The following is a 20,938-nucleotide window of genomic DNA, read 5'->3' as shown; positions in this document are numbered from 1 at the left end:
TTTCAGTGACTCTTAAAAACACTAACTGGGCCCATGTTCACCAATATAATTGTATTCATTATTATCGGAAAGATAGAACTGATCCTAAATAAGCACTCTTACATATCACTTGTTTACATAGTCTGCTGTAGGATCAGTTTTTCCTTTTTATCTATAATGAATTAGATTATAGAGACAATAGGGACCTCATGTGAAATCAGCAGTCTTATCCTGAGGCTTTATGAATGTAGAAACAACACACCTGGTCCCTATTTATGAATCCAGTCCTTGATGTAGGGTCAGTTGCATTTAAGTCCATTCTGAATAGATCCTAGCTCAGTAAAGCTTTGTGATTATAGGCCTTCTTGAATTTAAGGAAATAATTACCCTGTAATTATGGCTGGGAAACAAGTAAGACAGGGAGGACTCTGAAATCACTGTTATGGGTAACAAAATAATGGTAAATTATTCCAAATGGCACAGGTCAATAGGGTTTTATTTGTTATTATAACAAAAAAGCTAGACACCATATTGTTGGCTGTAAGAACATTTTAATAAGACCAACTGGAAATTGTTACAGATCATTGTCGGTGGTACATTACGCACGCTACATTTGTGACTTAATGTTAGCAGATTTTATAAACGACAGGCTTGGTGAATATAAAAATAATTTTAATGAACCTGCATTCCTAAGTATAGGGTTTTTGTTCACTATAAGCTCAGTAAATAGAAGCTAAAACCGGTCTTAAAGGACCCGTGCCGTTAGCGTTACACTTTAGACATTATACTTTTATAAGCAAAAAAGTTAATGAAAACAGCTTTTAATATGTAATAGTCATTGAGATGTTCTTTTTTTGTTAGTATTTTTCTCTATAAAGTTGATGCAAAACAATCTGTTAACATTATTATAATGCCCTTCTTAATGTCAGTCTGTTCTGGTGGTATGAAACTAATCATCCCCTTCTCAACTTCAAATGTGATATGGTTATAGACCAATGACTTGGTTAAGGGATAGGGTCTATAGTTTAGACTATCCAAAGAGTTTGAAAAATATCTTTACATTTGTTTTATATGTACACTTAATCTCACTGAACATTTCAATGAGAAAAGAAGGAAGAGGAAATTGATTCTGGAGTGATAAATTTTTTTGATCACACTGGGGAGACAAACCGTGATGATTAACTTCCTGATCAATACAACTACCACGAGCCATTTTAACCCATATAAAGACAGATTCACAATACATATTAGGAGCATTGAAAATCCATTACACCAGAGTAGACATACAGTTGTGCTCATAAGTGTGCATGCCCTGGCAGAAATTGTGACATTTTGGCGTTGATTTAGAAAATATTTATTGGTTATATAAAATATGTATGTAAAAAAACTGTATTTTCTTTAAGGATAGTGATCATATGAAGCCATTTATTATGACAGTTGGCTCCTTTTTGAATCATAATGATAACAGAAATCACCCAAATGGTCCTGATCAAATGTTTACATACCCTTGAATGTTTGGCATTGTTACAGAAACACGAAGTGACACACACAGGTTAAAATGGCGATTAAAGGTTTATTTCCCACACCAGTGGCTTTTTAAATAGCAAATAGTGTCTGTGTATAAATAGTCAATGAGTTTGTTAGCTTTCATCTGGATGCACTGAGCAGGCTAGATACTGAGCCATGAAGAGCAGAAAAGAACAGTCAAAAGACCTGTGTAACAAGTTAATGGAACTTTATAAGGATGGAAAAGGATAGAAAAATATATCTTGCAACTGCCAGTCAGTACTGTTCAATCACTTATTAAGAAGTGGAAAATTCAGGGATCTCTTGACACCAAGCCAAGGTAAGGTAGACCAAGAAAGATTTCTGCCAAAACTGCCAGAAGAATTGTTCAGGATACAAAGAAAAACCCACAGGTAACCTCAGGAGAAATACAGGCTGCTCTGGAAATAGACGGTTGTTTCAAGGAGCACAATACGACGATACTTGAACAAATATTTGCTGCATGGATGAGTTGCCAGAAAGAAGCCTTTACTGCGCCAATGCCACAAAAAAGCCTGGTTACAATATGCCCAACAACACCTTAACACACCTCACAGCTTCTGGCACACCGTAATTTGAAGTAACAAGAACAAAATATAGCTTTATGGTCACAACCATAAGCACTATGTTTGGAGAGGGGTCAACAAGGCCTATATATTGAACAGAATACATCCCCACTGTGAAGCACGGTGGTGGCTCACTGAGGTTTTGGGGATGTGTGAGCTCTAAAGGCACGGGAATCTTGTGAAAATTGATGGCAAGATTAATGCAGCCTGTTATCAGAAAATACTAGCAGACCATTTGCATTCCTCTGCATGAAAGCTGCGCATTGGGACACTCTTTGACTTTCCAGCACGACAATGACCCTAAACACAAGGTCAAGTTGACCGTCCAGTGGTAACAGCAGAAAAAGGTGAAGGTTCTGAAGTGGCCATCACTGTCTCCTGACCTTAATATCATCAAGCCACTCTGGGGAGATCTCAAACGTGCAGTTCATGCAAAACGACCAAAGACTTTGCATGACCTGGAGGCATTTTGCTAAGACGAATGGGCAGCTATATCACCTGCTAGAATTTGGGGCCTCATAGACAACTATTACAAAAGACTGCATGCTGTCATTGATGCTAAAGGGGCCAATAATTAAGAACTAAGGGTATGCAGACTTTTGAACAGGGGTCAGTTCATTTTTTTCTTTGTTGCCATGTTTTGTTTTATGACTGCCATTCTGTTATGACCTACAGTTGGAGGTGAATCCCATAAGAAATAAAAGACTGGTTTTCCATGCTCACTTGTGTTTTCTTTACAAATGGTACATATATTATCAATTCTCCAAGGGTATGCTACATTTTGAAGACAACTGTATAAACACTACCGTTAAAAAATGTGTACTGCATTTGCCTTCATTGCACATCTATACATTGCACATCTGTATGTCACATCTGTAACATACATTATGTTTAATACAAGTACATTTTCTGCCCTCTTCTATTCGCACTTCTTGTAAGATGCTAATTGCATTTCCTTGTACTATACTTGTACTTGTTCAATGACAAAGTTGAATGCAATCTCAAATTAAATATTGAGATATGCGCTCCACCATCCATCCATCTTCTTCCGCTTATCCGGGGCCGGGTCGCGGGGGCAGCAGTCTAAGCAGAGATGCCCAGACTTCCCTCTCCCTGGACACTTCCTCCAGCTCTTCCGGGGGGACACAGAGGCGTTCTCAGGCGAGCCGGGAGACATAGTCCCTCCAGCATGTCCTAGGTCTTCTCCGGGGTCTCCTCCTGGTGGGACGGGCCCGGAACACCTTCCCGGGAAGGCGTTCAGAAGGCATCCGGAACAGATGCCCAAGCCACCTCAGCTGACCCCTCTCGATGTGGAGGAGCAGCGGCTCTACTCTGAGCTCCTCTCTAAGGGATTGCCCAGCCACCCTGCGGAGAAAGCTCATTTCGGCCGCCTGTATCCGGGATCTTGTCCTTTCGGTCATGACCCAAAGCTCATGACCATAGGTGAGAGTAGGAACGTAGATTGACCGGTAAATCGAGAGCTTCGCCTTGCGGCTCAGCTCTTTCTTTACCACAACAGACCGATACATTGACCGCATTACTGCAGAAGCTGCACCGATTCATCTGTCAATCTCCCGTTCCATCCTTCCCTCACTCGTGAACAAGACCCCTAAATACTTAAACTCCTCCACTTGAGGCAAGAACTCTCCACCAACCTGAAGTGGGCAAGCCACCCTTTTCCGACTGAGGACCATGGCCTCGGATTTGGAGCTCCACCAGTTAAATAAAACATGTAGTCAGGAACACTTCGGTGACTGGCAAGAGGTCTTTCAAGTCACTTATCTGAGGATCGGAGAGAAAATAGATTTAATTTCTTACCAGTACTTACCAGTATGCACCTGTGGGTGCATGCACATCCGTGCACATTTTATGTGCCTTATTAGCTAAGGATGGGCCTATTTGATATGTTGATTCTTTATAATAACTTTATAATTCATTATAACAGCTCCCGGTTATGTTGTGAGCATCATGTATTGAGCAGATCATGGAGATCAACAATGTTATTTTGGCATTGAAAATGATATTCTATTTGTCTTGTTTGTCATTTTCAGTAGGAAAGGGTTAACAATTAGCATACAATATAAACAAAATTATAATTAGAAAGAGATGTATGTATAATAATGTATATTCTATTAATATATTCTAAATTTGCAGTTTTTTAACAGTCTTTTTAAATCTCTCATCGCTGCATGTCTTCTAGGATAAATATCATTGGTTTGTTTGAGCTAAACATCGTTTCATTGCTTATTTTCCATCATAATGGAATGGACAGGTATTTGCATATTATGGGAAGTGGAGACGTGATTGGAATCCTTTTTTGTACTTGTAGATTGTGAGATTGTACGTGTAGCCCTGGTTCGTCCCGGCCGTTCCGCCCCCTCGGCCGGTTTGTGCCGGTGGGGGTCCTGCGCTGCCTCGCCCCCCATCCCTTGGGCCAGGGATTGCGTTGGCCCATCCGGTGGCCGGGCCTTTGGGGGGGGGGGCGGTACTGTCACAGTACGGTGAGCAGCAGAGCCACGGTGCCGTGCATCTTCAGTTCCTGTCACATATGAATGCATCCCGGACTTGTTTCTTGTCACGTCTTTCATCACACCAGGGGCCCGTTCTTCGTACTTCGCTAACTCATTTACCTGGATTTGATTGTTGACGATTTGGCATGATCTTGGATTGTTTGGTTCTTCGAAGCTCATCCTAGACTTGCTGTCATAGCAACAGGTCCGTAAGCTTAAACCTGCTAGGGAGCAGGATATTTTCATGTAAACAGGATTAGATTGAGGCTTTATAAGCGGAGGACATAGGGAAGTCTGTCGCAGCCATGTCTTGTCCGTTTTTACGCGAGCAACCTGTTGCGGAAGGTGCGAGAATAATTTGCAGAGCTTTTCAAATTAATCGGGTATTGCGGGATAGACAGGATCCTTTAGCCCAGCGCGAAAGTGTAATTGTTGAGAGATACCGTTTTTCTCGTGAGGGTGTCATTTACATCATTAATTTGTTGGAACCACACATTGTGTTCAACACGGAGGAGTCGGGCTTTGACAACTGCACAGACTGTGTGCATTGCCCTGAGATTCTTTGCGAGTGGCACTTTCCTTTATACTATTGGAGACGCAGAGAACTTAGTGAAAAGTGCTGTCTGTCGTGCCATTCGCAAAGTTTACCTGGCACTCAAGCAGTTTTTAGGGGTTTTTGTGGTATTCCCAAGCCACTCAAGACCCCAGGTTGTAAAGCAGAATTGTTTTGCTATTGCAGGTACATTTATAATTGTTAATGACATGCAATCATGACCATGCCAAAAAGTATGACTAACAGTATGTGTCATTCAGGCTTCCCTAACGTGATTGGTGCCATAGACTGCACACACATCCCCATCAAGGCCCCACCTGGCCCAAATGAAGGAGATTTTGTGAACCGAAAGGGGGTACACAGTGTAAATGTGCAGGTAAGATACTATTACAATTTATAATATTCCAGATTAGTAATATATTACATAAAAAAAAAGGAATGAAATCAAAAAGTATGCAGTTGACTGACTAAAATCTCTCAGATGGTGTGTGACTATGTTCCATATTACAAATTTGGAAGCAAAATGGCCAGGATCAGTGCATGACTCAAGAATTTTCAGAGAGTCACATTTATGCACATTATTTGAACGTGGTAAGGGAACATAAATGTCAAGCTCACAGTATTACACACACTTATGCTGAGCCTAACAAAACTTCATTTTTCCATTATACAGGGGATTTTGATGGGATCCTGCTTGGAGACAGGGGCTATGCCTGCAGGCAGTATTTTATGACGCCCTTCCCTGACCCAAACCCTGGACCACAAACCCATTACAATGCAGCTCTAGCCAGGACAAGGGCACGCATTGAAATGACCTTTGGGCAACTAAAGGAAAGATTTCAGTGTCTGAAAAGTCTGAGGGTTGCACCTGACAGGGCCTGTGACATAATTGTTGCATGTGCCATATTGCATAACATCGCCACTATCAGAAAGGAGAGGATCCCTGTGGTGGGGGTGCAGCCTGATGATGACCTCCAGCCAGTGCACTTGGACCAACCTAGTGGCAGAGCTGCACGGGACAGAATTGTGGAACACCATTTCTGAATGTGTAATAAAAGACGACAAATATGCTTAGTTCCCGGAGTTTTATTTAAACAATTCTTTATAAAGAAAAGCCAGCAAGTCATCTTTTGCCTGCAATAAGACATAGTTATGTAAGGTCAGCAATACTACTATGTGTCAAATGGTGTATTAGCACTTACTCTGAAGGTCCTTTTGAAGCAACTCTATCTCTAGAGCAATTTTTCTCTTTTTCAAGTTGTCAAGTTCAATTTCTCCTCTTAATTTGTTCAGCTCAAAATACTAAATTTTTTGTTGAAGATGCCGTTTATAGAGGGAACGGATGTCACCCTGTCATTTTGTAAAAGAAAAAAAAAAAGTCAAAACATGCAACAAAAGCAAAAAGTAAAAGTACAACACTGTCCACCTCTGTATTAGTTCTTTGTGCAGACTCTTCTGCAAGCCTTTCTGTAGGCCTTTCTCTAGTTGTGGACTCCTGCAACTCAAATTGCAGACAGAAAGAATAGGTACACAAGTAGGCTATATACAAATTAGTGTAAAGTCATTTATGCACTTACAGGTTCTTCCTCCAAAGGACAGTCTTCTGAGAGGGTTTCTTCACTGTCCTGTGCAATGGAAATAAATGGGTATTACAGAGTGTTGCACTTTCTTCCCTTTATGCAAGTTAGAAAAAGTACACAACTTACTGCATATGCTTCAGCCACCACTTGCATGGGAACAGGTTGGTGTTGGTGTATTATGTAAAACTGCACAAAAGAGGGGGGGGGGGGTTGTCATTACAATTAACTACACTGTAAAAAAATATCATGTGATCAATAACTCATGGCAACATATTTTGTATTAACTAAAAGTTTAGAAGTTTTCACTTTCACAAAGAGTTGAAATGACTGTACCAGCCATTTGGATTATACTTCATTTAATGCAGCAACAAATAATTTTACAGTGTACTAAAAGAATTGAAAGCTCATTTAGCCTACCAGTAATGAAGGTGTTGCTGCTACTGGTCCCTGTCTTTGGGTCTGAGGAAGAGCTGCCCCCAGGGATGCCCTCCACAATGGTTTGGTTTTCATTCAATCTAAGGGCCAGCTCCTCTGCTGGGGTATATTGTGGTGGTGCAGGACCACCACCTGTTTTTTTTTTTCAGCCTTTTTCTTGGTGGCTGTTATAAACAGACAAACACATTATTTAACAGTGGCTTTTAAAAAGAAGGGAAAAAAAGTGGCTTTTTAAAATGAAGACAGTATGAATTAAAGGCTACCATCTTGTAGAATATTCTTGTATTTCACTTTTACTTGTTCCCATGTTCTAGTGGGTCCAGTGGTGGCTCTGACATTAAAGAGAGTAAATATTAAATTATTAAAATGCAAAAATACATACTGTAGAAAATGATAGAAACATCTACTATGGACAGCACTTACGCATTTAATTTGTCTGCTACTTTTTGCCAGCCCTCTCTCCTGGCTTTTGCAGACTTTGAGGTGTTCCCTGTCATATTAACGACTCAAATTCGGCATAACCTTCCATTAAAAGCTCTTGTTCTGCTTGGGGAAAAATTGGGCACGTTCTTTGGCCATGCTGAACAGCCAATAACAGCATTGCTGATCAATGTTTCTACTGTCGATACATATACCCTTTTAAGCCAACACATGAACACGCAATTATCTCAGATAACTCAATCCAGCGATACTAATCATACACAACAGGTGTGTTCGAAGAACCCAATTAACCGGATCATGATTAGCACGATGATATCATCTTGGATGTGTCATTTGATCTCGGATGTAATAAGCGACGTACGAAGAACGGGCCCCAGGTCCCTATCTGCTCGTTAGTATGTGTTTAAATGTTTCCCCTCTGCTCCCCACATTTGTGGGTCATTGTTGTTGATGTCGTCGTGTGTGCTGCCGTTAGATGTGAGTTTCAGATATAACCGATGAGATTCGTTTTGCTGTTAAGTCAGCCCTTTTCTTTTGTTGTTTTTGTTTGTGCTCAGTGTTTGTTTAATTAAAAAAGGTCAACACCGACTACCTTCTGCCTGCGCCTGGTTCCTTACTCGCGCATCCCTGACACAATTAGCCTTTTAAAATGATATATTTCAATTAGCAAACAGAACAAGCCATTGGAACACAGGACTGATGATTGCTCATAATGGGCCTATGTAGACATTCCATTAAAAATCTGCCATTTCCAGTTACAATAGTCATTTACAAAATTAACAATGTCTACACTGTATTTATGATTAATATTATGTTATTTTAATTGACATACAAGTGGTTTTCTTTTGAAAACAAGGACATGTCTAAGTGACCCCAAACTTTTGAAGGGTAGTGCATACTGAAAGTGATGCTCATCCCAGATACAGGTGGGTGGTGTTGGAGCTAAATATAGTAGTGGTAGTGGTGTTGTTGCCAATGGAAAATGCTTCTTTGCTGGAGAACTGGGATTTTATAGAAAACTGTTATATTATTATTGTAGACCTGATACCTCAGTGTTGTTTCTATATCTCTGCCTACCGGTGAATACCAAATGCAGTGAACAACCTCTACCCTTTAAGTTATTCCTCACCACAAATCCCTGACATCTTTGAGCAATTAGGAATTTCATTTCTGGGTGGCATTTCTGTAAAATGTTATTATACCCAGCAAGGTTCTCAATTAAAGTAAATATGATCTCATACAACAGCAACATGTAAGTTAAAATAGTATTGGCGCATCCTTTAAGATTTCTTCAAAGAAACTACCATTAACCTCAAAAGTGGGCATTTGTTTAAGTAACTCAATTCATTTGGAAATGAACTATCCATGACTGTATGCTGTGGCATAGAGATGTATGTTTAATTATTTCTTGATAAAGCCCTGTTGCTTTCAACAGGTGAGTTTCTTGGCAAAGTTTATCTTTGAAATTGTGAATATCAATTTCAAAGGTATAATTCTAAATTCCCAAACAATCCTGTGTTTAACACTTTCATCTTTAATAGTATGATCATCTATAAATAATATGTATATTGTATATGGGGTTATCCAAATGAAATGTGACCTTAGATTTGTGTGTATTCATCTACTTAAATATTTTAAAGGGGCATTTCACCCATAGCACATCTAGGTAATGAACTAATTATAACTGATACATTTTGTCATAAAAACATCAACTCAACACAGTCTTGAACAAACTAAATAAAATGTTGTGGTATAATCAAATTCCTCTGTTTTGGTCTATTCATAAAATACTACACGGTCTAAAATTTGACACTGCCTCCCTAACAAAATGCTGATTGGAAAAACAAATAACTTTTATAACATGAAGAAAAAAAAAGAAATGTTTAAAAGTATTTGAAATGTTGATCATCCCCATCTGGTGGTCTGTGACCAGGGTAAATTTGGTTTTATGTTTGATATTCAAAAACGTCCTACAAAGACGACAGCGATATATATAGAATCAGCTGAAGGTAGAGAGCAAGGTTTGTCGGTTTTGTTCCGTTTTCAAAAAGCGATTTTACATTAGTTTCAATGGAGGAATATTACGAGGATTAGGCTAAGGGACCGTTTTAAAAGTGCATTCGGCAGAAATCATTGTTTAGACATTTTCTTTCTATCTTCGTGCAAACTTAAACATTTTTCTCCACAGTTACAATTTTTAAAAGTTTTTTGTTTATACTAAATAATTTTACAGATTATGATATTATTGAAGAAACATATAAGCTCGAAATCTATTAATACTTTGGTCACTGACCTTCCTTGTCACAATTCCCCGCTTATAATGGCTGTTTTTCCTTCTACTTTAATTTCTCATTCTAAACTGCAGTTCTCTGATAGCTCAAAACCCATATGGCCTGAAATGTACAGAAAGGTTTGCTATGTTCCTTTACCGGTCCTTAGAAAATACACCTAATTTCTCCCTATTATTTATCTTCATCTTTGTAAAAGAAATTACCTTATTACAACTATTAACATCGAGATGCGTTTGACAATAAATTCCTATCCAGATGACATACCTCTAAAAACAAATGTACATCCATCTATGCAATACCTTTTTAACAGGTAATTATCCATATGAGGGGCGTTCTTGACACGGAAGGTCAGTGAACAAAATGCAAGGGGTTTTAGAGGTACATGTCATCTGGATTGGAAGCTATTAAAACAGTTCATGTTAATTAAGTAATAGAGTTATAATACTACAAATATTTAAACAATACAATACAGATAATGAATTTGGAAAAAATAATAGGTGTACCTTTCAGAAGAGAGTTACCAGAACACATCACACTTGTTTGTAGATCTCTAACTCATATGGATAGTGAGCTATTAAAAATAGTTGTTTAGAAAGATAAATTCCTGTAAAGTCACTGGAATTAAAAATGAAATATCTTCAAATCTTCCCTCTTGACAGGGAAGGTCGGTGAACAAAATGCAAGTAGCTTTAGAGGTACATGTAATTTGGATTGGAAGGACTGTATTGAAGTGTACATTTTGATAAAATCAACAAAATTGAAAATGGTAAATCTATGGCATGTACTTTAGACAAGGAAGGCCAGAGTCCAGAATGCAAGTGGTTTTAGAGGTACATGTCACCCGGACTGGAAGCCATTAAAAAAGGTTCATGTAAATTAGGTAATAGAGTTGTATTCATAGATTTTTTTTTTAATAAAATCAAGATAATGAATTTGGAATAAAATAAGAGGTGTACCCTTCAGAGGAGAGGTAAATGAACACACCACACTTGTTTGTAGATCTCTAGCTCATATGGATAGTGAGCTATTAAAAAACGTATTGTATAGAAGGATCAATTCTGATACAATCACTGAAATTCAAAAGGGCAAATCTAAACGTCAGTGACCAAAATACGAAGGGTTTTAGATGTATGCAATTTCTATAGGAATCTCCTATATGTAAATGAAATATATCAGCTTTAATAACAAAAATACATGTAGAAAATTATAGATTTGTTTAATAACACAAAAAGTGTCTGTACCTATGATTTTCAAGGGGCAGGTATAATTAGATTGACACAAAATAAAATATACTTTTTGTCATATTCTCACTTCTATGATGGTCTCTAAACTACTGAATCACGAATTGCAAAATGTTGGGCTCTGTTAAAGGAAACGTTTGATTTTCAAAAAAATCTAAGGGTGTACCTTGCTCTCTATCCTCTTCCAATTCTATATATTTCACTGTCTTTTTGGGGGAAGAGGTATTGACGCTCAAACTCCGAATATCAAACATAAACCAAATATACCCCGGTCCTGACCAAACATTTTTTAATCATGTCTCAGTTTCAACATTTTATAAATTTGTTTTTGTACTATTTTCAATTAAATATAGTGATACATTATTTACATATAATTGCATTCAGTTTTTATTGGCATTTTACGCAGCCTTACAACATTTTTGGAAACGGGGTTGTACCTTGGCAACAGGATCCGCCAATCAGCAGAGGCTGATTGTACAATTAGTTGTGCCAGTCTTAAAACAAATATGTCAGTAAATTACTTTTTCTTTTATCATTGCTTATTAACTACTGACTCGCAATGTTTGGAGTTACATCTCTGATCTGGTGAAGACTACTTGTGCCATGTTTTGCACTGCAATAGGATTTACAGCTGTTAACTGTTTGACTGTTGCCATGTAAGATTGTTGGTGTCACATCGAAGTGTTATTCATATTAAGATTACATCCATGACCATAGCATCTGATAATGTCCGCGGATGCCAAAAATTGGGTTATAGTTCGGTGAAGTTTAACAGTCATTTTACACGCAAGTAGAAATAGCACATAATGCATTATTTCTCAACTTTCCACTAAATCTGCTTGTTCAGTGAAGAGCATTTGTGAAGAGTCAATAGCTTGAATAACATCAAAGTAACAGCATTTGTTAATTCAGTAAAATGCTGGCCATATCTCAATAGTTAATTCCAAAGGAATGATTTTCAAGAAGCAATGCTCAAATTAATAGAATTTACCTACTTATTTGCCAGTTTGGTCCTGTCAAACTGTTGTTACTTAAATGCAACTAATGAAAACATTATTCAATCGTATTTTAACATTTTTCACCTGGCAGGAAAATCTTAATAAAATCCAGCAACCCTAAAATAATTTGTATTTTCTGATGATTATGATTAACTATATTATACAAATAATTAAATAGGTGTGCAAAATAGATAAAAAAAAACATAGGTACAAACGGACTAAAATATAGTGCTTGGGAGAGGTTATTTCTGCTCATGCAGGCTACATTATTATGTATATACTAAGTACTTTACATCAAACATCATTTTCACGATCATTCATCATATCTGAACTCACCAATTACACTCATTTTAGTCAAATGGATGAAGAGCAAATGTTAACCACTGGCACTGTCCCTTCCTTATTTCAATATCGTGATTTTGTAATAGAGGTTTTTTAGGACATGCCTGGTTTTTGACTAGGGTAGGTAATTAGATTGTCAACACAATAATTACATTTCCTCTCAACATGACCGTAAAGTCGTCATTTTGAAAGGGAAGTCACATTTTATAGACGACATGAGCCTATAGCCTCTCTTTCATCTTAAAAATCGCCGTGATATTGGGAGCGGTGGAATCGTTTTTCCGGAGCGATGCCGACGTTATCGAGAAAGTAGCATCTCTTTTCCCAGTCCCACCGCAGTCGACGGGAAGATTTGCGCAAACCAGCGTCTGCGGGGGAGGGGAGGCGCTGGAAGCCTCCGAAATATATCAGGAAAACAACGAGGAAAGCGTGAAAGGAATACTTTTAGAAATACGAACACGTGGAAGAACGACGGAGACTTCCCTTAGACTGAAATAGCTGCTAATTTAAAAGAGTCATATACGGGCTATATATGATTGTCTCACAATTGTTAGCCTCAACTTTAGAACTCAATTGGAGTAGGCTGTTGGTGATATTACGATGAGCTCTCTCTGTCGGCGCATATCTATGTAAAACTCTCATTTTATCGCCTGGAAGTAGCTGCGCACAACATTTAGAAAAAGAGAAAAGGGTCAGTATGGAAAGTCCTGGTAGAAGAACGGAGGCGTTGAGGTGGACATTCATACGGGACTCACTTCTACTTTGTCTGTTCGCTGGTAAGATTTCGTTGATTTGCCTTAGACAACATGGTTGTCCAGGGTGATTATATCCTCTTCAACGGAGTGCAGAAGTTATACTTTCTATCCAGTTCATTTGTATTAATAATTTCAATTTATCAGCAAGAATGTGTTTCTGACAATCACTTAATGTTTCATTACTTGTAAATATGAACTTATCCACCCCTTCGACAGTTTAAGTTAAACAAAACATGGTCAGAAGCCACCGATCATTAATATACTAATCGTACGTCTAGTCAATGGTGAAACGTCTGGTTAACGAAAATTCGAGCTACTACTACTACATAAAACTTGCTCAGTAGTGATTGCTGGACTATAGGTGCCTTTGTGCCTAGCTTGTCAAGCTACAGGACTCGGGGGTAAGGAGCTGAGACCTCATGAGACCACCCATATAGCTTCTCATTCTTGAGGATATGTAGCCTACCCATAGTAGCTACACTGGTTTTTACACTGCAAGCGGAAATATGTTGCGGTTCCAAATGGCACCCTGTTCCCTATAGTACAAAACGCTTTACGAGACTCTTTATAAAAGCCACTGGCTGCTAACTAATGAGGCAATATGAATTCCATGGACAGTATAGTGTGGCGCATTGGCTGTTAAAGAGGGGGTAGAAAATACAGTCTTGCTGGATGTAGAACACAGTGCTCCACGATTTCACATTATATTTTTAACTTTCACTGTATTTCGTACATTACATTCACTGTGGGACCCAATAGTTTTTACGCAAAAAGTATCCCTTGTGTGGGAAATATTATGTGGTTGGAATTATTAAACAATCCTGCTCGAAGATAATGAGTAAATTAACATAAAAATAGGATTTTCTTTCTCTACAGTGACTTACTTAAGCTCTAACCATTTCTCAGTGTGGTCCACCTTAATACTATTATTTTACTTATGTAAAGTATTATTTAAATTGTAATTTTGTTTGGTTTTTATTTTTACCCACATAGTTTTTCTTTGAAAATGTACACAATACACACTATAGATACACTGCAGACTTATTTATAGGCAGAATATGAAAAGGAAGTCTTATTGTTACTGCTGAATCTGTTTCCAGCATGACGCTAATCTGTTGTGGCCGATTGTACCTGTAGAGTTGTGACAGTTGGTTGGCTAGCTAGCTTGCTTCTTACCTTTGGTTGTCAATGGCTTTTGGTTGAAGATGGCTACCTTATTTATATTAATGTGACAGCCACTTACTGACCAAAAGAAATGTGTGTGTGCACAGACCACAGCCAGTTATGTTTTTTTGACCTCACTAGTTGTTGCTTGACGTTGTTGCCCAGCTCTGTTGCTAATGCGGTAGTAAACTCCGGGCGATGGTGCACTGTCCTCATCTTGGTAAAAAACATTATTTGATAAATATATTCTGTTTAAATGTGGCAGTGCATCACAATATACCAGTGGCGGGCTGCCGCTATTACAAGAGGGAAACACTGACTACAGTGCATTTGTAAAGTGTTCAGACCCCTTCACTTTTTCCTTATTTTGTTAATTCTAAAATACTAATTGTTACTCATTCTAAAATAGATTTTCTTGATTTTCCACAACTACATACAAAACCCTATAATGACAAACCATTTAAAAAAACTGAAATCACATTTACATAAATATTCAGACCTTTGCTATAACGCTTGAAATTGAGCTCCAGTGCATCCTGTTTGCACTGGTCATCCTTGATGTCTCTAGAACTTGATTGCAGTCCACCTGTGGTAAAGTCAATTGATTGGACATGTAAAGTCAAAGTCAAACACCTGCCTTTATAAGATCCCACAGTTTAGTGTGTATCAGTGCAAAAACCAAGACAAACATTTCTGCAGCATTGAAAGTCCCCAGCGACACAGTGCCCTCTTGTGCCTAAGTGGAAGAAGTTTGGAACCACTAAAACACGAACGTGTTGGCTGCCCAACCAAACTGAGCAATCAGTGGAGAAGGGCCTTGATCAGAAGCGCCTTGTTGAGGGAGGTGACCAAGAACCCGATCTGACAGAGCTTAGCTTTCTGTGTGGAGATAGAACATTCCAGAAGGACAAACATCTATACAGCACAACACTGATCAGGCCTTTAGGGTAGAGTGGCCAGACGGAAGCTGCTCCTCAGCAAAGAAAGGCACATCATCCCACTTGGACATCCCCAAAAGGTCCCTAAAAGACTCTCAGACCACACGAAACACGATCGAACTAGCCTCAATGCCAAGCGTCACGTCGGGAGAAAATCAGGCACTGTGTATCACGGGGGGAGGTGTTATTTACAAAATGTTCTAAAAACTGTTTTTGCTTGGTTGTTAAAATGGTACTGTGTGTAGATTTACGTGGAAAAAATATATTTCATCCATTTTAGAATGAGGCTGTAATGTAATAAAATAACTGCATTTGTAGGCTAATCTTTTAAGTTCAAACAACTTTTTGTGGCCTTGGAAAATCATACAGTTGTGCTCATAAGTTTGCATACCATGGCAGAAATTGACATTTTGGCATTGATTTTGAATATTTAAGGATAGTGATCATATGAAGCCATTTATTATCACATAGTTGTTTGGCTCCTTTTTAAATCATAATTATAACATCACAATTAAAATCACCCTGATCAAAAGTTTACATACCCTTGAATGTTTGGCCTTGTTATAGACACACAAGGTGACACACACAGGTGAAAATGGCAGTTAAAGGTGAATCTCCCACACCTGTGGCTTTTAAAATTGCAATTAGTGTCAGTGTATAAATAGTCAATTAGTTTCTTAGCCCTTATGTGGATGCACTGAGCAGGCTAGATACTGAGCCGGGGGGAGCAGAAAATAACTGTCAAAAGACCTGTGTAACAAGGTAATAGAACTTTATAAAGATGGAAAAGGATATGAAAAGATATCCAAAGCCTTGCAAATGCCAGTCAGTACTATTCAGTCACTTATTAAGAAGTTGAAAATTTGGGATCTCTTGAGGTTTCAGCCAAAACTGCCAGAAGAATTGTTCAGGATACTAAGAAAAACCCACAGGGATCCTCAGGAGAAATACAGGCTGCTCTGGAAAAAGACGGTGTGGTGGTTTTAGGAGCCCAATATGACGATACTTGAAAAGAAATGAGCTGCATGGTGGAGTTGCCAGAAAGAAGCCTTTACTGTGCCAATGCCACAAAAAAGCCTGGTTACAATATGCCCGACAACCCCTTGACATGCCTCACAGCTTCAGGAACACTGTAGTTTTGGAGTGTCACAACCATAAACGCTATGTTTGGAGAGGTGTCAACAAGGCCTATAGTAAGCAGAGTCACCCACTGTGAAGCGTGGTGACTCACTGATGTTTTGGGGTGTATGAGGTCTAAAGGCACAGGGAAACTTGTGAAAATTGATGACAAGATTAATGCAGCATATTATCAGAAAATACTGGCAGACAATTTGCATTCTTCTGCATGAAAAAGCTGCGCATGGGACACTCTTGGACTTTCCAGCACGACAATGACCCTAAGCACAAGGCCAAGATGACCCTCTGTGGTTACAGCAGAAATAGGTTAAGGTTCTGGAGTGGCAATCACATATCATCGAGCCACTCTGGGGAGATCTCAAATGTGAGGTTCATGCAAGACGACCAATGACTACATGACCTGGAGGTATTTTGACAAGACAAATAGGCAGCTATACCACCTGCAAGAATTCGGGGGAACTGTTACAAAAGACTGCACGCTGTCATTGATGCTAAAGAGGCAATACACCGTATTAAAAATTAAGGGTATGCAGACTTTTGAACAGGGATCAGGGTTTTTTCTTTGTTGCCATGTTTCCTTTTAATATTGTGCCATTCTGTTATGACCTACAGTTGAATGTGAATCCCATAAGAAATACAAGACGTGTTTTGCCTCACTTGCCTGCTCACAAATGGTATATATATTACCAATTCTCCAAGGGTATGCAAACTTTTGAGTGCAACTGTATCAGCTTTTTAACAAACTGAGGAAGATGCTGAAAGTCTTTGAAATACACACACACACCAGTAAGCACAAACATTTGAAAAAAAGATGGAGGACCAATGGGGTCAAAATGAAATAATTAATTAAATAGATATTATTTAAAGTGTCACATTAAACAGAAAATAAGGCCTCTTTTAAATTATGATATTTCATAATAATACATTGTATTTCCTATTATTTTTATTTTCATCGAAACGTGTTTCATAAAATCATGTCCTTTTTCATAATATACTGACCAAAACCCAGAGAAAATCGCGATTTTGTAGCCTCTTTTTCCTATTTGTAGTGGAGATGAGTGGTACCCGGTGGGGTCTTCTGCTGTTGTAGCCCATCCGCCTAAAGGTTGTGCGTGTTGTGGCTTCACAAATGCTTTGCTGCATACCTCGGTTGTAACAAGTGGTTATTTCCAGAGATGGTCCAAGCAAGTCTCAAGTCTTAACCATCAAGTCTCGAGTCAAGTCTCAAGTCACAGTTCAGATAAATCAAGCAAGTCAAGTCAAGGCTTTACCCTAAGCAAGTCAAGTCGAGTCCTTATAAGCTTCAAATCAAGTCACAGTACTAAAGAGATGAACACACACACACACACACACACTGTCCTCTGTTTCTGATGTGCGCTCGGTGCGAAGCTCGATTTCAAAATCAAATATTTTTCTCATCCGCGGTACAATTTTTTGGGGGGATGAAACGGAGGGATCTTGAATCAGCCTGAAGGGCGCTATAATAACCGCCTCGCTATACCTTATCCCGCTTATTACATGGCTACCTACCAAATAAATCAATAATTTGACACAAAATATAATAAAATAATAAAATTTATTTTAAAAGGAATTTATTGATTTAAAAATGATTGTATTACTTCCGCTAAAGAAAATAATCCATTCCGTCTCTGGTTAGAATCATGCTGCGTCCATAGCAACGCGCTGTTTTTCATGGCAACGGTCTGTTATCAGTAAATAACACGCATTCTGCACTGGAATTCAGCCAATCCGTGTAATAAGGGCTAATAATAACAACGTTATAAACTAATTATTGTGACTGAAAAACTGCCTAAAATGTAATTATGCTGTAATTATTCTTATGAGTATGAGTAAAAAAAAATAATAATAACTCTTCGAAATGTTTAGGTGCCAGTAATCACATCGGCGCCTCCATGTTCGCCTTTCATGCAGTAAAGTTAACTGTTATGGTGTAAGCGCAATGCTTTTTAGTTTCCACACGCAGTCCACAAACACTTGAAAATGCGCACATTTAATACAGACATTATAGCCTATGTGTGATAATATAAATGCCCGCTCATTTTAAGATGCCCATCAACATTAAAATTCAGGCTATGCCACTGTTATAGTCAAATTCCCTTACTTCTATTTACCAGACGTATTCAGTAATGATAATGGTCACATTTCAGAAAAAAACAACAACATAATATGCAACCAAGGCCAAATTATGACAAACAGAAAAGATTAATTCATTACATTAGTTACTTAATCATTATAGATCTTAGTGAAACTGAGTATAAAGAGATTACTTTCTTACCTTTCCTTGTGATTCTTAAAATGACGAATGAAATTTGACGTTGTTGTTGTCGTGTCAGATACTCTTGTGTTGCATATTTTGCATCTGGCAAATCTTTTTTTATTCACACGGTCCAGTTCAATGTCCTTGTAGTCAAACGATACTATTTGTGGAGCTCGACACCTTACTGTCTGCCATGTTTGGCGCGGTTTGAATTGGGCAGCGTTAAAGGCACATACGCTGATTAGTGGTGCTGATGTCACAATATATATAAAAAATAATTTTATTGCTGTTTGTTTATTATAAGTTCAAGTCATTGTCGAGTCTTCCACTTCAAGTCAAGTCAAGTCTCAAGTGACTTGAGTTAGACTCGAGTCAAGTCATGTGACTCGAGTCCCCTACCTCTGGTTATTTCAGTCAAAGTTTCTCTTCTATCAGCTTGACTTGACTTGGCCCATTCTCCTCTGACCTCTAGCATCAACAAGGCATTTTCGCCCACAGGACTGCCGCATACTGGATGTTTTTCCCTTTTCACACCATTCTTTGTAAACCCTAGAAATTGTTGTGCGTGACAATCCCAGTAACTGAGCAGATTGTGAAATACTCAGACTGGCCTGTCTGGCACCAACAACCATGCCATGCTCAAAATTGCTTAAATCACCTTTCTTTCCCATTCTGACATTCAGTTTGGAGTTCAGGAGATTGTCTTGACCAGGACCACACCCCTAAATGCATTGAAGCAACTGCCATGTGATTGGTTGATTAGATTATTGCATTAATGAGAAATTGAACAGGTGTTCCTAATAATCCTTTAGGTGAGTGTACAGTGGGGCAATAAAGTATTTAGTCAGCCACCAATTGTGCAAGTTAAAAATATGATGAGAAAGAAAATCCCGAAAATCACATTGTAGGATTCTTTATGAATTTATTGGTAAATTTCTCTGTAAAATAAGTATTTGGTCACTTACAAACAAGCAAGATTTCTGGCTCTCACAGACCTGTAATAACTTTAAGAGGGTCCTCTGTCCTCCACTCGTTACCTGTATTAATGGCACCTGTTTGAACTTGTTATCAGTATGAAAGACACCTGTCCACAAACAATCACACACCAAACTCCACTATGGCCAAGACCAAAGAGCTGTCAAAGAACACCAGAAACAAAATTGTAGACCTGTACCAGGCTGGGAAGACTGAATCTGCAATGAGCAGCTTGGTGTGAAGAAATCAACTGTGGGAGCAATTATAAGAAAATGGAAGACGTACAAGACCACTGATAATATCCCTCAATCCGGGGCTCCACGCAAGATCTCACCCCGTGGGGTCAAAATGATCACAAGAACGGTGAGCAAAAATCGCAGAACCACACGGGAGGACCTAGTGTATGACCTGCCGAGAGCTGGGACCAAAGTAACAAAAAGGCTACCATCAGTAACACACTACGCCGCCAGGGACTCAAATCCTGCAGTGCCAGATGTGTCCCCCTGCTTAAGCCAGTACATGTCCAGGCCTGTCTGGGGTTTGCTAGAGAGCATTTGGATGGTCCAGAAGAGGATTGGGAGAATGTCATATGGTCAGATGAAACCAAAATAGAACTTTTTGGTAAAAACTCAACTGGTTGTTTTTGGAGGAGAAAGAATGCGGAGTTGCATCCAAAGAACACCATACCTACTGTGAAGCATGGGGGTGGAAACATCATGCTTTGGGGCTGTTTTTCTGCAAAGGGACCAGGACGACTGATCCGTGTAAAGGAAAGAATGAATGGGGCCATGTATTGTGAGATTTTGAGTGAAAACCTCCTTCCATCAGCAAGGGCATTGAAGATGAAACGTGGCTGGGTCTTTCAGCATGACAATGTTCCCAAACACACCGCCTGGGCAACGAAGGAGTGGCTTCGTAAGAAGCATTTCAAGGTCCTGGAGTGGCCTAGCCAGTCACCAGATCTCAACCCCATAGAAAATCTTTGGAGGGAGTTGGAAGTCTGTGTTGCCCAAAACATCACTGCTCTAGAGGAGATCTGCATGGAGGAATGGGCCAAAATACCAGCAATAGTGTGTGAAAACCTTGTAAAGACTTACAGAAAACGTTTGACCTCTGTTATTGCCAACAAAGGGTATATAACAAAGTATTGAGATTAACTTTTGTCATTGACCAAATACTTGTTTTCCACCATAATTTACCAATAAATTCA

The 20,938-nt window shown here is 38.8% G+C and overlaps 1 protein-coding gene and 1 pseudogene across 1 annotated transcript in view; both read left to right on the top strand.

The window, feature by feature from the left end:
- Window positions 1-4,905: 4,905 nt before the first annotated feature.
- LOC114830096 lies at window positions 4,906-6,197 on the top strand (annotated as a pseudogene).
- A 6,547-nt stretch (window positions 6,198-12,744) lies between these two features.
- The window catches only part of cyyr1 (cysteine/tyrosine-rich 1), a 31,256-nt gene continuing 23,062 nt past the window's right edge, over window positions 12,745-20,938 (top strand). Inside the window, exon 1 of the mRNA XM_010904391.3 lies at window positions 12,745-13,257. Coding sequence (XP_010902693.1) covers window positions 13,179-13,257 — 79 coding nt within the window. The 5' untranslated portion in view covers window positions 12,745-13,178. The remainder of the gene's footprint in view (window positions 13,258-20,938) is intronic.

This window comes from Esox lucius, chromosome 22, assembly GCF_011004845.1.
Source record: "Esox lucius isolate fEsoLuc1 chromosome 22, fEsoLuc1.pri, whole genome shotgun sequence".
NCBI lineage: Eukaryota > Metazoa > Chordata > Actinopteri > Esociformes > Esocidae > Esox > Esox lucius.
This window is presented reverse-complemented; position numbering and strand designations above follow the sequence as displayed.